This window comes from Catharus ustulatus, chromosome 22, assembly GCF_009819885.2.
Source record: "Catharus ustulatus isolate bCatUst1 chromosome 22, bCatUst1.pri.v2, whole genome shotgun sequence".
Taxonomy (NCBI): domain Eukaryota; kingdom Metazoa; phylum Chordata; class Aves; order Passeriformes; family Turdidae; genus Catharus; species Catharus ustulatus.
Window position 1 is genome coordinate 7,252,257 of NC_046242.1, and position 20,466 is coordinate 7,272,722.

The window sequence follows — 20,466 nt, forward strand, 5'->3', positions numbered from 1 at the left end:
ACAACCCCTTGCTTTGAATGGTGGCTCAGCACAAAAATCCAGCTGCCTGATACAGCCAGAACACAAATGCAGTGACACCATCAGGAGTGGAAAGTGGTAAGGGTGGCTCAGAGAGTCCCAAAATGGGTGACCCACATGCACCATAAATACCCATCAATAGCTGAGCAGCCCCATCTCAGGACCTGCAGCTTGTGGACACATCTGGGGTTCCTCTGCTCCTGCTCTTCTGCACCACAGCTCTGGAGAGAAAAGCCAAGAAAATGGAGATAGGGGTGGTGGGAGCCTGGATGTCACAGGGCCATTCCCAGCAGCAAAAGAGCACTGTCCCCTCCAGTCAGGGCACCCCCAGCCCCACTGCCTCAGAGGGCTTTGCCTGCAGGGACACATCCACAGCTCCAGGGACTGCTGAGCATTTGCTCTGAGCTTGTCACATCATGAGACCTCTCCAGGTGTGCCATCACATCATGTGGTGACACTGGCCCACACCAGGGTGTAAAATGCCCACACAAGATGCTCTAAGGTCTGCAGGAGCAGGGCAGGCGTGGGGCTGGCGTTGGGCTATTTTAGCAGGAGGTTGATCTCCAGCTCCTGCCAACTCAAACAGGGCTGGCAGCCCACGGGCTGGCGCCTGCAACATGGCAGGGCACGGCCATCAGGTGATGAAAAGGTAAATAAACACTGGTGCCACCCACGAGCACCAGCACAGGCTGCCCCGGGGCTCTGTGACAGCCGCAGTGTCCCCAGGGACACCCGGCCCCGCTCCCGGCCAAAGCAAACACCAACCGGGGCACGCTGCTGCTGGGGGAGCTGCAGGGAAATGCTGGAGCTTCTCCTGCTGTAGCAGGAGTAAAATGCCTGGAGCACATCCCTGCAGCAGCTGGTGTTTGTCCATCCTGCGCTGAGGTGCTGCATCCCGCTCTGCTCTGGGACAAGTGAGGCACAAGGTGACACTGACAGCCAGCACATGGCAAAGCTCACTCAAGGCCAGAGTGCAACCCACAACAGCAAACATCCTGCAGGCTGAACGCTGAAATTACATTTTTCCTCACCGTTTCAGGAGTTTCCCTTGCATAAAATCAGACTTCCCTCATGGGAAACACCCAAATGATGTGGGAAGAGCATGATGCTCTCTGGGAGAATAATCACACCCATGCCCAACTTTCTTTCCAAATAATTTAATTCAATCTATGTTTCTATGTTGTAATCATTTTTTTTTCTGCCTGTATTATCTTTTACCATATGCAGGGAAGGGGAAATGGATGTGCAAAAGAAGGGATGCATCCAATTCCTTTGGACTTTGCTGACAGGCAGTAACACAGCAGTGAAAAGGGTAAGAAAACCTTAAAACAACCCCAGCTGGGAGAGCAGCTCCTGTCCTGTGACATAAAGCAGGACCCCAGGCAGGGCTGCTCTGGGATCCTTCCACCCTCCCACAGGACAGCAGGCAGGATAAATTGTTATTTTAGCTGGCTGCCTTTCCCAGGGCTGGCTGCATGGGAAGGATCCCATCCTGGAGGGATGTCTGCTCTGCCTCATCCCCGCTGACAGCCAGCACCGCTCCCCAAAACCCAAAACTGCTGCACTGCACGACCAGGACAGGCTTTGCCAGGGTGTTTTAACACACACTCAGCCCATAAATCCCACCTGAGGATGGAGTGTGGGGCTGCTCCTCATCCTCCAAGTGAGAAGTGTGAAAACCAGCGTTTCTGAGGTGTTTCAGTGTTATCTGGGATGACAAACACTCAAAGCCTAATGCTGTTAATGCTCCCTGATGCTCCCAGAGGACAAAACACAGTGATCCAAGTGCCTGGCTGTCACCACACACAGCTTCCCTTCCTGCACAGCCCCTGAGCACCCTGCATCCCTGGAGCCAGCCCTGCACCCCTGCATGTGCCAGGGCAGGGGGTGGCTCTATGGGGACAGCTGAAGGGACTGTGCCTGCTTCAGCTTCTGCCCCAGGTGCTGGAACTGGACTCACATCCCCACGTGCTCTGCACCAAGACGGGGCAAACACAGCCCAAACTCCCTGAGCCCTCTGCCAGAACAGCCCCAAGTGTTAAACCCCACCAGCCAAGCGTGCCTGCGGCTGTCCTGGGGCACCCCCTTGGCAGGAGGGTCACTGACCCCAACCACCCACACATGGAAATCACACCCCAGGGCAGGCACAGCTGCAGTGAGAGCCTGTGAGCCCACAGAGCTGCAGCAACCAGCACTTCCAGCTGTGCCCAGCCTCTGCCACCCAAGGAACACCCTCATGGCTGCAGGCACAGCCCTGCAAGCACAGAATCACAGAATGGTTTGGGTTGGATCATCCTGTTCCAACCCCCTGCTTTGGGCACCGACACCTTCCACTATCCCAGGCTGCTCCAAGCCCTGCCCAAGCTGCCTTGAGCACTTCAGGGATGGGGCATCCATCCCCATCCTTGTGCCATGTGGCCACAGCCAAGCTCTGCTTTGTACCACAGCCTGGTCCCAGGGGGTTCAGCCCTTCCCCTGCCCTCCACCAGCCCAAGGACTGCTCCCACAGCCAGTGCCTTCCTCCTGTGCCTCCCCTCCAGAGGGAAGGCAGTGCTGGCTCTGGGTGTGCCGTGGGTGGGGAGCCCTCCAGCCCCAGCACCTTATTTGCCTATCGCCTCACAGCTGCTTTTTCCTGTGTGCCAGGTGAGGTTTGCTTACACCAGCGCCAGCCACTCATTCAGGGCTGCTTCAAAAGGCACCAGAAAGATAAAATAAATGAGATACAATCCCCCTCCCATGGCAAACACCATGGTTTGCTGTTCCTGTAAGTCCCCAGCGCTCATCCCTGCTCCATTTGTGCCCTGCACTTTGGAAAAGCCCGTAACTCTTCTGGCTGGGGGATCCACCACCCCAAAAACAAGCAAATTCAGGCACCTGGGGATGGTAGCAGCCCAGGGAGGGTGAGTAGCACATGAGGATGGATAGCAGAAGTTTAAGGGCATCAGACAAGAAACACCCTTGCTGTTTTCCAGGCAGTGTTTTAGGGTAAAAATGATTCAACCATTTTCCTCACTGGCGCCTGGACACTGTCAATGGCTGGCAATTTTTTTTTTAAATGATCAAAAAAAAAAAAGGCTTACAGAGCTCCAGGCCAGCTGCTCATCCCACCCTCACCCTGCTCTGCCACCCTCACAGGTTCTGAACCCAGCCCAGCACCATCAGTCCCCCAGGACAGTGATGGGGGGCCCAAGGAGAACAGCCCCACTGTAGCAGTGGGAAGGGGAAAGCTGAAAGGGACATTTGTTCCTTTTTTGGCCAGCTGAGCTGATCTCAGCAGGTCAGGGACTAGGAAATGCAGTTATCCTGGATGTGCCCCCCAAGAGCAGCAAAGCACCAAGCAAATCCAGCCCAACTCAATCTCCTCCTGCCCAGAAAAATCAGACATGACATCCCTCTGCTGAAGGAAAAGCACCCACCACCACGAGAGAGGGAAGCAGGGATGGAGGAGGGAGCGTGGCATCACACCCATGGGCCAAGAAGCCATGTAAAATAAACAAGGAAAGCCTCACCCACCTCACTTTAAACTTCCCTTCCTTTATTCTTGGAAATGGCTCACCCCCAAAACGTTGGGCAGAATGTTCAGGGGGTCCTGGCACAGGGCCACAAACTCTGCCCAGCCCTGAGCATCCTCCCCCCATGCCACAGTGAAAAGTAAATTGGTTCCCTGCCTCCCACCTCCTTTCCTTTAATGCCAGAAAAAGAAGGACAGAAGATTTTTGCCCATTTTGCTCTGAAAAACGAAGCTGCCACTTGGGCTTGCCGCTCCAGTGCCCACGTGGCGCTTGCAAGAATAAAGTCTTGGAGAAATTTAAAGGAAAAAACCTTAGGAAAATGGAACTTCAAGTGATGTCCCCTGACCCCTGTTCCCATCAGCACCAGTTCAGATCCTGGGATTGCTTTGGGAGTGGGAGGGAGCAGGAGGAAACCCGTGGCTCCAGCCAGGGATGGATTATTTGAGCAAACTAAAAGCAGCGGTTTGTTCCCTCCTGCACCAACGCAGTGGAAAGAATTTCCAGCCCCGGCTCCCGAGTGGAAAAGCTCAAAATCTGCATTTAAATAGTAACGGTTTTGGAAAAAGCAGAAAACAAACCAAAAACCCCACAACCACTACAGGAGCTTGATCAAAATAAAGCTAAAGTTTGGTGGATTTTTTTTTTTAGTTTTGGGGTCATGTTGGGTATTTTTTGCTTCTTCCTACCTCTGCTTCCAGCAGACCCTTTCCATAACTGCAGGGAAAGGCAAGGGAGTGACTCTGCCTCATCTGGGAACCTTCTGCCAAAATTACCACAACCCCAACCAAGGGACAGGCTGCAACTTCAATATATTCTCTTCCTCCACCCTAAAAACATCATTTTATTTCCTCCTTTATCACCCTAAACTTAATTTTTCAGCTAAGTGTTGAGTAAAATGGGGGGTTTGGGCCAGTAATGTTTTCTCTGCTGCAGCCTCCTGCCCTTGGCTGCTCCCCACATCCCTGGGATGCTCAGCTGCCACCCAGAGCCACCCCCAGACCCAGCAGAGGGACCCAGGAGCCCCAGCCAGGCCAGGGGACAGTGCAGTGGGGATCTGCACCCCTCCAGGCACACTGACCACTTGCAGCCACTCCAACACCCAGTGAGAAAATGTAATAACATTTCCCTGGCAGTGCTGGGCAGCAGTTTGGGAAACCAAGCACAGGGAGCTGCAGAGGGGGCAGTGCCAGGAGCCCCAGCCATGCCCCTGCTGCCAGGTCAGCTCAGAGAGTGCCCAGCACCAGGAGATTCAAATGCCCCAGGGGAGGAACCAAAATTGGGCTGAGGCTTTTAGCTGGATTCTGCAAAAATTGGGAAAGAACAAGGTGGGACCGTGTTTGTGACTTTTTTTCTAAAAATCCTGAAGGATTTAAGAAAATCCCATTTTTCCTAAAAATACTTGAGCTGAAGAGACTTCAGGTAAGAAAATGAGATTAGGATGCATTTTTCAGAGGGATGCATTTGATTCTGAAGGAGAGATGCTGCTCAGAACTCAGCAAATGCTGCTGTGCTCAGTGGGGGAACAGCAAAACTTCCTCCCCAAGAACCAGCTCCAAAATCCCTTTACACTGAGACAAACAACTTCCATGAGGCTGTAAGCAACCATTAAGGATATCACATTTGCATGTCTTGGAAAATAAACCAAAAAATAATAAAAGTAAGTAAGAAACAGAAATAATAAATTACATTACAAATGTAACTAAAGCTACTGAAACAAAGCCCTGAACCTGCAGCATCAATTTTAAAAAGGCAAAAGAAACCAAGACCTACAGAATATTGCTTTCAAATCCAAACTTAAATCCAAACTGCATCTTTTCCCCTTCCCTGCCAAGATGAGGAACCTGCTCACCCTGACCCTTCCAAAAGCTGTTTGTTTTAATTGCTATGTTTTAATCCATATATTTTAATCATTCCCTGCCCAAGCTCAGAGCTGAATGGATTCAACTCCATCCTCAGTGTGCTGTGCTCTGGAGGGAGCTGGGTTGGAGTATTTTTTCCATTTGTTTGTTTTCTGGAGGAAATGCTTCTGTCATGGCAAACCTGTGGGGAATATCAAAGTTTGAACATGGCATCCCATCCCAACCCATCTCCCATGACAAATAAAATCAGGATGATAAAATGCATCCAGTATCTGCAGGGTGATGCATCCCCCAGCCCACACGGTGCTAATGAGCTGCTTTTAACTCAAACTGAGATTATCAATCATTAATTTATTTTGCAGAACTCCTTGCCCCAGATGACCTGCCCCCAGCCCTCCCTTTGCTTTTTCTGGTATCTGTTCTCAGAGAACAGTCTATTTTCAGCAATCCTCTTGGATGGGTTTTCATGGAAAATGAAGTCTAGTTTGGATTATATCAGAAGAAAAAAATTTCTGTAGGATAGAAAAGATTTGTTTTTCTGGATGGGAAAAAGGGGTGAGTTGGACAATTAAAGCTTTTCATGGATGAACTCTCTGAGGATCACACATTTCTGTGTAGCTGAAGGAGTTCCTTTCCTGGAATGAGATCCTTGGAGATCCCCGGAAATATGAGCCCCTTCTAGGGTTTTTCATCATCTCCTTCCAAATACGTATAATAACTGTGTGCATGACTATAAAGATGAAATATTATACATGTACACATACATCATACCAACATATACCTGTGCACAAGGATAAAATCTTATCTATATATCTATGTACAGGGATATCTACATATATTTAGATATTTTAAAAAAAATAGAAAAAGTGTGAAAAAGGGAAGGATAATTTGAATTAGGCTTTATATACAGAAGAGGAACCCCAGAAGGGCCTGAGCCAGCCTTGCAGAGCAGCCCCTTCCCCTGGGTGACTCTGGAGGGGAGCAGAGAACATCCCTGGCTCTCACAGCACAGAAAAGCCCAGAAAAACTGCAAAACCCCAAAGGACACCCCAGAGATGACCTGAGGAGAACCAGGAGCAGAGCTCCATCACTTCCCCTGCCCTGCCCTGCTGAGCCAGCCTTTTTCAGTTTTACTTTCCCACTCACTCCCCACATACTCCTTAATTTAGCCCTCCTGTTGACTGGGGAGGCTGCAGAATGGAAAAAGGGCAGTGCAGACAGGCAGGTGAAGGCAGGGTTATCCCGAGCTCGCTGCTCTCCCGGGAACAGGCGGGTCCTGCTGGCAAACTGAGCTGATGTTTTAAGGGACAAACCCTTGGGGATGTGGCTGTGACACAGAGCTCGGGATCTTGGAGCTTTCACCACCCATGCTGAAGGAAGCAGAAGAGAGAATTTCCCCCACCCACGGAGCCTTCCCAAAAAACCTGATTTTTTTTTTTTAAATCAGCACCGAGGCAAGGAAAACTGCTTTTAGACCAGAAAAAGAAATATCTTAAAAAAGAAAAATTTAAAAAACCCCAAAAACATCAAACATACAAACAGAAACAGAAAAACAAACAAAAAAAAACAAACAAAAAAACTAACAAACAAAACCCCTAAACAAACAAAAAACCCTAAGAAAACTTTTTAAAATCTCTAAAACAACCAACCAACCAAACAAAACCTATATCTAACACAAAAAACCCCGGAGCCTTTCACTTGCTCTGAGCACAGTTCTACAAGCGCTCCAGTGGCTTGCTCCAGAAAGACAAAGAAAAAAATAATAAAAAAAAATATAAAATAATTAAAAAAAAAACCAAAAAAAAAAAAAACCAAGGAAAAAAAAGGCGTTTTGGCTACTGATCAGCCGAGCAGCAGCTGTGGGGACCGGTCCCACACAAGGCCAGCTTTCCCCGCGGTGGCTTTGGGGACACCGGCGCATCCCCGGCTCAGCCCCAGAACTCACATCCCTCCCCCAACACACGACTGCTCCCACTGCAGGAAACAGCCGGGGCAAAAATACAAAAATACCGCGGGCAGGAACCCAGGGGCACAGGGGACACGCCAGAGCAAGGAGCGGATTTCCTCCCCAAACATCGCACCCCGACGGCAGCGGGACCGCCCTGTCACCCCAGCGGGACAGGCACACACTGTCAAATGAAACATATGGCATCTCAAATGGGAAATTAGATATATATATATACAGTCTCAAATGGGATATATGTCTGTGTGTATATATACTATATAAAATAATCTCAGATTGGACATGTTGCTGTCAAATGGAGCACACATGTATAATCTCAAATGGGACATACATACACAATCTGAAATGAAAAACAAAATCTCAAATGGGATATATATATAAAATAATCTCAGATTGGACATGTTACTCTCAAATGGAGCAAACGTATAATCTCAAATGGGACATACATACACAACCTGAAATGAAAAACAAAATCTCAAATGAGACAGATATATATATATATATAATCATCTCTGGACATATGTTACTCTCAAATGGAGTATGTACATATGTATAATCTCAAATAGGACATACATATACAATCTGAAATGAAAAATAAAATCTCAAATGGGATATATATATATATAAAATAATCTCAGATTGGACATATGTTACTCTCAAATGGAACACACATGTATAATCTCAAATGGGACATACATATACAATCTGAAATGAAAAACATAAAATCTCAAATGGGATATATATGTATATATATAATAATAACCTCCGGACATATGTTAATCTCAAATGGAGTATGTACATATCTATAATCTCAAATGGGGCATATATATACAATCTGAAATGAAAAACATAAAATCTCAAATGGGATATATATGTATAAATATAAAATAATCTCAGATTGGACATGTTACTCTCAAATGGAGCACACATGTATAATCTCAAGTGGGACATATATATACAATCTCAAATGAAAAACATAAAACCTCCAATGGGATATATACATATATACACAATAAACTCAGATTGGACATATGTTACTCTCAAATGAAGCACATATGTATAATCTCAAATGGGACATATATACAATCTCAAATGAAAAACATATATATAAAATCTCAATTGGGATATATATATATGTATATATATATAATAATCTCAGATTGGACATATGCTGCTCTCAAATGGAGCACGTATGTATAATCTCAAATGGGACATAAATACACAATGAAAAACATAAAATCTCAACTCTTTAGTGGGTTCATGTAGGACCAGAGGGTACAAAGCCAGGACCTGCATCAGCACATCCAGCAGATTTCTGAGCATTTCAATTTTACGAGGATTTTGATGATCAGAGCAGTGACACTTAGGTTTAGGACTACTACAGATCTAGACTTTAACAAGAGGTACAACATCTCAGATGCCAGCCATCACAGGTCACAAACTGATGGCACCACATGTCCTGAATGTCCAGGGATGTGCTGGACCAGGCAGCACCCACCAGATGGGATCACCACCAAACCACTGCCTGACCACAGACTTGCCACCTCTGCGGGTGAGAAAGAGAAAAGGTTTTTACAGAGTGATAATGAGCAGCCAAACCTCAGAAACTGGGAGGTTCCCAGGGCAGACCAGCAAATTCTGACATGAGGTTAATCACTGGCAAGGATTAATTCAGCAAGTGTTCAGAAGAGTTCAGAGGACTCAGATGTGACCCTTCAGATGACTGGCTCGGTCACCCAGAGAGCCCCAGCATGGAGAGGAGCCACCAGCACTAATCCTGATGGAACAGGATTCCCTGGGCAGCTCTGTCCCAGGCAGGGCTGGGAGCAGGGGAGCAGCAGCTGCTGCAGCCCTGCCTGCCAGGGGTTAACGCCCACGAGGAGCCTCCGCTGCTCACGTCATGGAAACACTGGAGTAACCACAATTTTCTCTGCTGCTTTTTGGCTCCAGTTTTTTTTTTTCAACATTTCTACACTTCCAGCCCAGATCTCTGCTACCTGTTTTCCAGCAAGGTAACTGGTACCAACAGCAGCTCCATGGAGCAGACAGGGATTTTTTTAAAATATAGTTTATTGTTATACTTTCTACTCCCAGTGCTACAAAACAAGATCCTGAGTAACAATAGCACCAAAAAAAAATCAGATGCAGAATAATAAACGGGCTGTGGGGTTGGTGCTTTCTGAGCTTTCTGCCTATCAATATTGCACTGGGTTGGACTGGACCCCCAGACAGCTCTGTCCTGCTGCCACCCACTCACCCTGAGCAGCCACAGGTCCCTTCTCCTCCATCCATCCCTTGCACCCATCCCAGTGCCCTCAGCATCAGCAGTTTCCCCTGCCCAAGGTGCTCCAGCTGAGGGGCTGCCTGCACTGCCTTCATCTGAGATGCCATGGGAGGTCATCCATGTGTGCCACGTGAGAACCAGGGGAAGGGGAAAAAGGGGGGTGAAAAGGAAAAAAAAGGAAGAAAATATTAAAAAGCAAGCAGAAAAACCCAACATTGTTCTGATAATCATGACCTGCCTTAGTATTTCTGCTCTGTAACTACGACCCTGAGTGCCAGCAGTGTAAGAAAACATCACCCTGCTCAGCTGCTGGTCCACATCCCACTCCCAGTGCCTCCCCACTGGAACACTCTTCCAGCCCTGACTGCACTGACCCACATCCCAGGGCAGAGCCAGCCCAGGAGCAAACACCTCATCTCTGCAGCTGCACTGCTCACCAGCAGCAGAGAGAAGCAAGGGACTGGGCAGGGAGCACTGCCCAAGTGCCCTGATGGGGTTCTCCCATCAAAATAATAAACAGAATTCTAGAGCATCCTTGTGCAACACCAGCACCTGCATATCCAACATTCCCTGCCCAGAGAGGTTTGTTATTCTGCTTTCACTGCCCTGATCCCCTACACAGTACAGCCCAGGTGTTGCTCCAGGTGAGCTCAGTGGACCAAGAGAAGGGTTTTGAGGCTGGTCCAGCCTCAGCAATGCCTCACAGGGAGGAGCCCCTTCCCCAGGAGTGGGGCAGCACCAGCTGGGAAAAGGCACAGGACACAAACACCAACATCTGGCTCATAGCTTACAAAACATAACCCTAAAAACCACCCTCCAACAATATTTTAGAGGGGTATTAGCATCCCAATGACTCTGCAAGCGCTGTGTGTGGGAGAAAAATCAAAGCTGGCTCCTGCAGAGGTTCAAGCTTACAAAAAAAGCATCAAACCACCTCATTTTTCAGGACTATGAAAACAGAAGCACCTCGGGGCCACCAGCAGCCCTGTGAGGTTTCTGATGCCCTTTGATGGCCAGTTCAGACAATGATGCAGATCACAGGACAGCACAGGAACACTGCTCTCCAGGAAGGTTTTGTGCATGGTCTGGAGTGCTGCACATGGGCACTGTCCCCAGCAGAAACAACAACCACCTGCTTTCAGTCACTTGAAGTCTCCCTTTTTCAGCCCAGCCTCTGCAGCCCTGGCCCTCACCAGGGATGTGCCAGAGGGGCTGTGGCTGTGCCAGGACAGACCCAACCTGCAGGCAGCAGCCTCCTGTTCTCACACCATCCCTTTTGCAGGAGCAGATCAAACGCAGAGTGAAAAGGCAGCAACTTGGATGCTTCTCAAAAATTAAAATTCTCCTTGGGAAGAAGAAAGCAACAGCAATGCCAGGCATGGAGTGAAGCTTTTTGCTCAAGAAAAATGGGTTTGAGAGAGTTTTAGAAAGGAAAAAATGACTTGCAACATAAATATCAATAGGATTTTTCAGGGATGAACCCTGGGAGGATGACCCAGATCAAAATCAGATCCAGAGATAAGAGAAGGCTTAAAATATCCAGAAAGACCAATGGCACTGAAATAGCAAAGAGCAGAGGTGTGACTTTGTGGTCATGGCAAGTATGACTCTAGGGTGGCCATAAACTCTTGGTTGGAGTAGGGACTTCAAAAGAGACACCTGAATTACTGGGGAAAAGGATTACCCTGGGAGAAGGGGGGTATTTTGTTTGGTGTTTTTGGAGGACCCAGTCCAGCCCCTTACTGGAAGCAGCACATCCCAAGCCAGCATCTGGGCATCCACAGTGCATCCAGCTCCTCTTAAATCAGTGTGCTGTAGCACCACCTCTACCACCCCCAGCTTTAAAACCAGCAATGAAATAAAAATATTCATGAAATAACTTGTGCCACAAGGCAGACCAACCCCAGGGGTAAACACAAGACCTGCAGGCACAGTCCCTTCTCCCACAGCTGAATTTGTGTTTTCTTGCCCTTTGTGTTTTCTTCCTTCCCTGGTTCCTGCAGCATTTAGACAGCAGATGTCAGTTCTTCTGAACACTGCTCTTGATTCAGTGTTTTTCAGAGGTAGGTGTGAAGGCAGGTAACCTCAGAGGATGGCGCAGAGACAAAAATCCCAAGTTTCCTTATCAATTACGAAAACTTCGTGCAGTCTCTCCCCAAATTTGAAGGCACCCTCAAGGTTTGAATGCCTCAGCATGTCTCCTCAGGGAAAGGATTTGGAGGAGGAGAAAAAAAAACCCCACAACCCGTAGCATGTTTATGAATCAGACTGCTAAGCGTGTGTTTCGGGGGTGGAAAAGGTGGGCGATGCACAGAGGAACAGAGCGCAGAGTTTGATGAGTCAGAAAATGTTGCTTTTCCTCTTCTTGCTGCCACCTCAAATATTTCAGCGTGAAATAGAAATTTTATTTCTTCTTTTTTTTGTTGTTGTTTTTATTATTGTCAGGAGAGAGCTGGAGCATAACCTTGGCTCGTTAGCAACCGCCAGCAGCTAATTCAGCATCAACCCCGCTCCGCAGGCGGAGCACGCACAGACACAGGGATGCACACACACATCCTGGGAAAAGCATGCCTAAAAATCATATATGGGTGCTGCTTCTAGCCACACAGGGGCTCAGATATGTGCCCATGCCAGCTCCTTGAGAATGAGCCTTGGTGGGTTTGAGGAGAGGAGCAGCACAGCCCAGGCTGATTTGGACTTGGGGATGTTTTCGTCCCGCCAGGCAGGCTCGGCACGCACATGGGAAAATAAACACAAAGATTTGGGCATCCTGGATGAGGCTTACAGAGACACAGGGAGGTGTGGGAAAAAACAAGCAAAGCTGCTGGTGGGCTCTGAGCTGGTGCTGGAGCTGGTTTGAATAACATTTGGACACAGGTGCATTGCACCTTCAGCATGGGATGTGCAGAGTGCCAGGGACCGTGGCGGGGTCACCCCGGAGCAGGGCGGGTAAAGAAGAGGATGGGTGAGCCCCAGGGAGGGAGGATGGGCAGCATGGGCCTGCCCAGATGAGTTTCCAACCGCAGCAGGGCTCCTGCTGCAGAGTGAGAGGAGATGAAACACAAGATGAGATAAGCACCCCTATGCTGAAGCCTCGAGTTTGACTCTGCTGACATTCACAGCCCATTTAGGTTACCGATGGAGCAAATAAAATTATGCATACGCATTAATGCCAGCAATATCCTGCCTGAAATGTATGCTCATTTACACGCAGAAATCTATTTAGAAGAGATAAATCAGAGCTATATTTAAAACAGAAAAATCACTTGTCTGTCCACGAAGCACCTCCTGTTTACATCTGTCGTTCCTTAGCAAAACTCAAATAATTTTGAGGGAAATCGTGGCCCTGGTTTTACATTTAGGAAGTCAAATGTTTGCATGCCCATACCCTGCTGCTCAGTCTGTTATAGAATAACAGATGTGCATTTGGTTATTTTTGTTTGGTTGGGTTTTTTTTAAGTTTTGAGGTCTAAAAGTAACCTGTGGAGCTTGGAGCTGGTGGATGGGATGAGGTATAGGGAAGCACCTGCCAGGCACATGTGAGACATCCGAAGCATTTATTAATTAAAATTGACTTGGGAGATTCAGAATTGCCATGGTGAGACCTAAATGTTCTGTGGCTTCTCCAGTTTCCTTGGCAAATGAAAGGCCATGCTGACAGCACTGATGACAGAGCTCAAACACGAACACAAGCTCTTCCTAATGGAGAAATATCTCCTTCCACTCCAGTAATCTGTACCACACTGCTTGGCTCCCCAGCCACGCACTGGAGATACCAAATAATCAGTATTGCTCTCTGTTTCCTCCTGCAAATGTGTTTGTGAGCACTGGATCTGAAAAAACAATTTTAAGCTCCAAAAGAATACCGCCCCCAAAAAATAAAATTATTTTCTATCAGTCACACCAATGACGGCTGTTTCTCACTTAACGTCAGAGCTCGCTGCAGCTCGTATTTTTTTAAATGCAATAAAAAAGCAGCAGCCAGCAGCTCCATGAAGCATGTCAGGAGGCAGTTTTTCAGAAAGATGATGTATTTTAGATTGTGATTCACGACCACACTGGCAGTTTGGAGTTCAAGATTAGAAGGAAATGAATGAATGTGAGACAGGAGGGTGCGAAAATGAAAGTAGTTGGAGCTTAAGGCCTGCTCTGCACTTCGAGCCACACAAGATTTTTCTTCCCCTTCTGTGCAAGCTCAAACGAGTCACCAAACTGCCCCACACTTCTGCTGCCAGAGTTTAATTTAAAACTAAATTGAAATGCAATTTGATACGGGCATCTCCGAGCCCAGCTCGTTGTCCCAAGCTGATCCCTTGTGGCACCCTTACCCCAAGGAGCTCTCCCAAACAGGACAGCAAGGGTGCCCCAGCACAGCCAAGGGGGTTGGTGCCTGCTGCCACAACAAACCTGCAAGTTCTCACCATAATGGAAAAAACCCCACTTTTTGCTTAAAATCAAGGTTTTAAACCAAGCAAACCACACAGGTCCCTAGCTGCGTGGTTTTAAGCTGTTCTAAAGCTGTCTCTGTCTCATGTGCACCACGAGAAAAATATAAATACTGCTCAGAAACTGCAAAAATTCAGAATACTTAAAAACCTTCAACCTCATTTCACCGAGGGCTGCACTGCCCCACATCACTGCTCTCAACATTCAGGCACATTGCTGCGAGCTGTGCAGCACAGGAGCTGCAGAGCTGTGCTTGGAAGGTGAAAAACACAGAACACCCCAAAATCAGCAGCTCTTGTGAACAAACAGCCTGTGAGAAACCCAGTGCTGGGGTGCACAGGAAACAAAACTGCCAAATGAGGAGAGTACAGAGCCACTGCTTGCAAGAGGAGGAAGCAGAAAAAAAAAATTTAAAGGCAAACTAATTGCCACCAATAACCCTTTGCTCGGCACCTACGTCACACCTTCGAGCTCCCTTTTTCAAGGCAGAGCCCGGTGCCACTGAGCAGCCAGCGTGCCTGACTCAGGGATGGTGATTCACCCGGGCAAACAGAGGGACAAAGCCACCAGGAGCCCCGCAGAGGTGATGCCCATGGTGACACCCTGCTGCACGGCACAGAGCACCCTGCAGCCACTGCTCCTGCAGGGCCAGGGCACGGCACAGAAACTGGCTGCTTCTGTACCCTGAAATCAGACCGGCCACCTGCTTGATAAACATGTATTTTGCATTAAGGATGTATTTTGCCTTCAGCCCCCAAATCAGAGGGGCTCCTCCCTGTTAATCAGACAGGTCCCCAGCTGCCCTTCTCCCAAATCAAGCCTAGCAGGAGCAGATGTGATGCTCCACTGCAGTTTGTGCAGGTGCTCTATGGCCAGAGCTGCCAAGTGCAGCCGTGACCCTGCTGGCTCAGGGAACAGAGCTGAAGCTGGGACTGGGAGCACTGGTGGGATGGGGGGCCCTGAGCACAGCTCAGCACAGCTCAGCTGCTCACAGGGCTGGAGGATCCCTGATTCCCCCGAACACAGCCCTCCCAACAAACAGAAATGAGGACAGCAATCCTGCCAGCATCTACTCGGGCTCTCCTTAGCCTCACCCCAGAGGATCAAGCAACAAGAGAGAGTTTACACACTTATCTCCTGGAGAAGTTTGAGCAGGGACTCACTATTCTAAAGCACTGGAGCAAACCATCCTTCACCCTCCTGTTTCTGACCTCGGCCACAGCCTGAGCAAAGCCACTCTAAAATCACCTGGGTAGGTGCAGACACCCCAGCCAGCCCCTCCTGGGCACACGGAACACTTTCAAAACACGTGTTTAAAAATCCCCCTTCTCAGTCCCGTGAAGATGCCCGGCAGCTCGCAGAGGGTCCCCGGGGACACCCGGCGGGACACGGGGACACCCGGCGGGACACGGGGACACCCGGCGGGGCCAGCACACGGACAGTGTCCCCACCACCCCTCCCTCTCCCACAGCAGCCGGATAGGGGCGAGTGTCCCCCCACAGGACACCTCTCAGGGCTGTTTTGGGGCTTCCCTCTGTCACCCACAGGCAATGAGCCCTTCCCCTCTTTCCTTCCTGGTAACAAGATATCGCTGTCCCTCCCCGCTTTCTGTCACTCCGCCAGCGCAATTAACACCCCGCTAATTGCCGACGCTGCTGGCCGCCCGTACCCGCGGTAACTAGCCTTTAATTAAAACAACTAAATATTGCCCTAATCAACAGGTGTCCCGCGGCACATCCCCACCGCTCCTCCGCACGGCCGGGACCGGGAGGATGCTCGGGGGGGACCCACGGCAGCACCCCGGACCTGCCCGGGGCCGGTGGGGAGGGTCCGGGTCCGCATCCCGGTCCCGGTCCCGGTGGGGAGAGTCACGGTGCACATCCCGGTCCCGGTCGGAAGGATCCCACGGTACACAGGTGTCGCCGCCCCATCCCACCCCGGCCCGCACCCCACGGCGGCCCCGCACTGACCATTGGGGCCGTACTTGTCCCGGTTGCGGCGGACCTGCTCGGGGCTGAGCCCGCAGCTCTCGCTGACCCCGAAGCGGCGGAGCACGTCGAGCACGGGGATGCTGTGCGCCGCCTCCATGCCCCGGCCCGGGCTGCTGGCCGGGGGCGCAGGAGGCACACGGGGCGCCGCTCGCACGGCGATGCCTCGGCACCTCTCGGCCCGCCCCGGCACCGGCACCGCCCCCGGTACCGCCCCCGGTACCGGCACCGCCCCGCTCCCCTCCCGCCTCCCCCGGGCCCGGCACCGCCCCCTCGGCAGCGCCGGTACCGCCGGGACTCCCGGGTGCGGCAGCGGTGCCGCTGCTGTCCCCCCTGGAAGGGACCGCAAAGCCCATCCCGTTCCACCCTGCCATGGCAGGGACACCTCCCACTGTCCCAGGCTTCTCCCAGCCTGCCCAGCCTGTCCTTGGGCACTGCCAGGGATGGGGCAGCCACAGCTTCCCTGGGCAAACTGTGCCAGGGACTCCCCACCCTCACAGGAACAATTCCTTCCTCAAATCTAATCTAAATCTCTCCTCCTTCATCTTAAAGCCATTCCCCCTTGTCCTGTTTCTCCAGGCTCTTATTCCCAGTCCCTCTCCAGCTCTCCTGGAGCCCCTTTAGGCACTGGATGGGGCTCCAGGCTCTTGCTGGAGCTTTCTCCTCTCCAGGATGAAGAGCCCAGCTCCCTCAGCCTGTCGATGTTTGGGCAGATTTCCAGGCTGAGAAGTGGGCAGGTTTGTGGGCAGTGGAAACAGTCCAGAGGAAATAGCTGTGTCTTAAGCAGTTAAGAGCAGAGCTAAAGTTTCCATCGCCAAAATAATATTTTTAATATCAGGAGCAACAGAAGGAGGTGGGAATGCTGCATGGGGGGTTCTGCCCATGAGTGATGCTCTCTGGGTCCCCTCAGCATCCTCCTTCCAGCTGGAAGCTGAGCATTCCCCAATCCTGCTCCTACTCTGCTGGAAGCACAGCAGTTCCACATCCACTGACTTTGGTGGGATCAGGATTATGACTGATAGCAGCAGGAGCTCTGGAATTACAAATCCCTGCCTGACACTGTTCCCATCAGTGCACTGTATCCAGCTGTGCTGGGCTGCCTTTGTCTTTGGAAATGTGAGATGCAAATTGTCACTGCAGGGAGAGAGAGAAAGGGTCCAAGGGACCTCCTGTGTGACAAATCTGAGCACCAGGCTTGCTGTGTATGTCCCAGACATCCTGGGACATCCCATTTCACACTCTCCAGTGCTCCCTGTCCCCACACAGAAGGCAGGCTATCCATATTTGAGGAGTGGGCTTATCCTGGAGGGACTTAGGTGTTGGGATTTATACAGCAGGACTGGCTTAAACCCATCTCACTCCCCTCTCAGGCAGGTTCCCTGTCCCCTTCCTGCCTGGCTCCAGATGGGCCAGAGCTCCAGTTGCACCACACAAGGGCTTTACATCACTCTTTGCAATGGGCTACTTAAATGACTTCTTCCAGCAGCAAATGTCAGGTTTCAGCAGCTCCCACATGCAATACAGACCAGCAGCAGCACTGTGACGAGCTACCCTGATCTGGAAAAGGAGGTAAAATTCCCCCAAAATCCACTGTGCAATCCATCTGAGGGTAAACACCACCACAGCCTCTGTGGGACTTTTCAACACAGTACACCTGACCTGGCTCCCTCACTCCAGCAGCTTTTCCATGACCCAGCTCAAACCTGCTCCCAGTGACTCTCCCCATCTGAACACCAACTTCTGACTTTTCTGGTACTTCCAGTTTTCCCCCTGTTGCTGGAAGAAACCTGTATTTGATGGTGGCTGGCACTGCTCTCCAGCTGAGAGGGTGACAAACCCACTTCTACAGAAATGAACCCAAGGCAGAGCCAGAGCCAGCGGCCAGTGTGAGGAGGTGACAACAGACATCTCAGGGAGGAGCTCTGGCTTATTTATTTCTATGTAAATTCATTTATAGAAAATTTTTTGCAGCTTTCACTGGAGTGGAGGTCCTGAAGCAGTGCAGATTCAGTTTTCAAGTTTGATAAACTCATTTTTTTTGGTTCACCACAGCTGAGGTGTGGGAGGCAGAGGGTGCTCCAGAGCTCAGCCTGTCGTGTCACAGCCCCTCCTGCCACAGCTCCCAGCCCTGTGGGCTGGCCTTGCTTCAAGCCCTGTCTTTGTACTCATCTGCCTCTCATGAGTGTTTTGGGAGGAAAAGTGCCGTTCCTGCTGCTGAGCAGTGGTGCTGCCCTTGGCCAGAGCCTGGGCCAGAGCTCCCTGGCTCATGGGGCCGCGTGGTTCAGAAATCAAACAGAATCCCAAGATGAATCAGGCTGGAAAAGACCACAGTAACTCATCTGATCCAACCTTCCTGCTCCAGCAGGGTCATCCCAGAGCACATGGCACAGAGTGCGTCCAGAGAGTTCTGGAATATCTCCAGTGAGGAGACTCCACACCCTCTCTGGGCATAGTTCAGTGCTTGGTCAATGTAAATGAAAGAAGCTCTTCCTCATGTGAGGAATTCTGCCCATTGCCTCTTGTCCTGTTTCTTGGACCACTGGCAAGAGTTTGGTTCATCTTCTTGATGTCCCCCCTTCAGATACTGATATGGATGAGGTCCCCTCTCAGTCATCTCTTCTCTGGGCTGAACAGGCCCAGCCCCCTCAGCCTCATTAGGGAGATTTCCATCAGTCCCTGGGAAGAATTGATGTGCTGTGAAAATATTACCACGTGCAGTGCTCTTGTCCAGGAGCACAGAGGACCTGATGCAATAATCATCCCCCAGACTTGGGGGCTGCTCTGAAAGCAGCAGCTCTGGCAGGGATGGGATGGGATGGGATGGGATGGGATGGGATGGGATGGGATGGGATGGGATGGGATGGGATGGGATGGGATGGGATGGGATGGGATGGGATGGGATGGGACCCCTGGTCCCCCAGCCTTGTGAGCCTGGTGGGAGCTCCTGCCAGCCAGTTTCAGGGCAAACATGCTGCCCTTAGAGCAAGGCCTTTGGGAAGAGGGTTCTTGGTGTCCTCCTGGGCATGATTTAAATGAGACCCTACACCACAAAGTGCCCACGAGAAGGTGAAGGTCTGGTTTAATGCTCACTGTGCAGATTGAGAACAGAGACCAGACACAGAGCTCAGGTGTGTGACTGTGCATGCACCACCTGGACACCCTCATTTCTCTCCCCAACATCTCCTGACCCTTTTTTCAGTCCTCCCACACCAGCAGTTCCTCCAGCCCAGCAGTGTCTCACCCCACACAAGTCCCTATCACTAGGCCAGGTGTAGGCTGCTGTTCCTGCTTCTCCCAGTTTCCTTGGATGATGCCAGTCCTTGTACTGGAAAAGAGCACAGAGATGCTGTCCCAGATGCAAAGGTTAAAGTTTGACAAGATTGGGAGCAGCTGAGGTGAGAGTTACAAAGGGAACATCTGGCAGCCCTGGTAACAAGGCAGCACCATCCACCCCACCTATAATTAAGCAATCCATGAAAACCATTAGTGACTGGAAGCTGTAAATTAGTCAGTGAGGGAAAATGGACTGAAAACACACTCAATATTGCAATCAAAGGGTTCACAGACAGGCTGTGGAGAGAGCTGGGCTCCATCCCTGGCAGCCCCTGAGTGTGGGGGATTCCCTTCTGTAGCCCTGGAACAAAGAGCAAACATCCTTATTTATCTTGGCTTCCTCCACAGTAAAAACTTTTGGAGGTAGACATGCTTAAGAGAGCCATAAAAAGAAGAAAGGAATGGATTTAACACCTCCCAGGCTACTGAGGAGTTTTTTTTCGGGGATTTCTTTTGCCATGGCTGTGGTGTGGAAGAGCAGGGCCCAGCCAGGGCTGACTGAGCACTGTACACGACATGGAAATCTATGGGCAGTTCTGGTTTTAATCTTGTTTCTACAAAAGGAAATCAGGAGTAATTGTCCCAGAAGCTGTGGGTTTGCCCTGCTCCTCTCCCTGGCTGGGGGTGAGGGCAGCGGGATGCTGGAGCCAGGGTTCTACAATCCATGGAAGATTAATATTTGGTCTCCACTTTGTTCCTCTGAGATGGGGAAAAAATGATGTTTGCTGGGAAGGCAGAGAGAGCGGGCCATGTGCTGGTAAGCAGCCCCAGGCTCTGGCTCGGCTTGGCATGCAGTGGATGGAGGCGGCACTGGAGCCAAGCTCAGGCGGTACTGGAGCTCAGGCTGGACCGGAGCTCGGGCGGTACCGGAGCTTGGGTGGTACCGGAGCTTGGGTGGGACCAGAGCTCAGGCAGGACTGAAGTGCACTCAGTACCAGAGCTCACTGGTACCAGAGCGCACTTGGTACCGGAGCTCAGGTGGTACCGGCAATTACAGTAATTTCACGACTATAAGGTGCACCCTTTTGACTAAAATTTTGGCCAGAACCCAGAAGTGCGCCTT

General features: G+C 50.3%; 1 protein-coding gene across 3 annotated transcripts in view; it reads right to left on the minus strand.

Annotated features, from left to right (window-relative positions):
* The window catches only part of ATP2A3 (ATPase sarcoplasmic/endoplasmic reticulum Ca2+ transporting 3), a 52,587-nt gene extending 36,344 nt beyond the window's left edge, over positions 1–16,243 (minus strand). For all 3 annotated transcript variants that reach the window (XM_033078090.2, XM_033078091.2, XM_033078089.2), the window contains exon 1: positions 16,053–16,243. In XM_033078090.2, coding sequence (XP_032933981.1) covers positions 16,053–16,170 — 118 coding nt within the window. In that variant the 5' untranslated portion in view covers positions 16,171–16,243. The remainder of the gene's footprint in view (positions 1–16,052) is intronic.
* Positions 16,244–20,466: the final 4,223 nt, after the last annotated feature.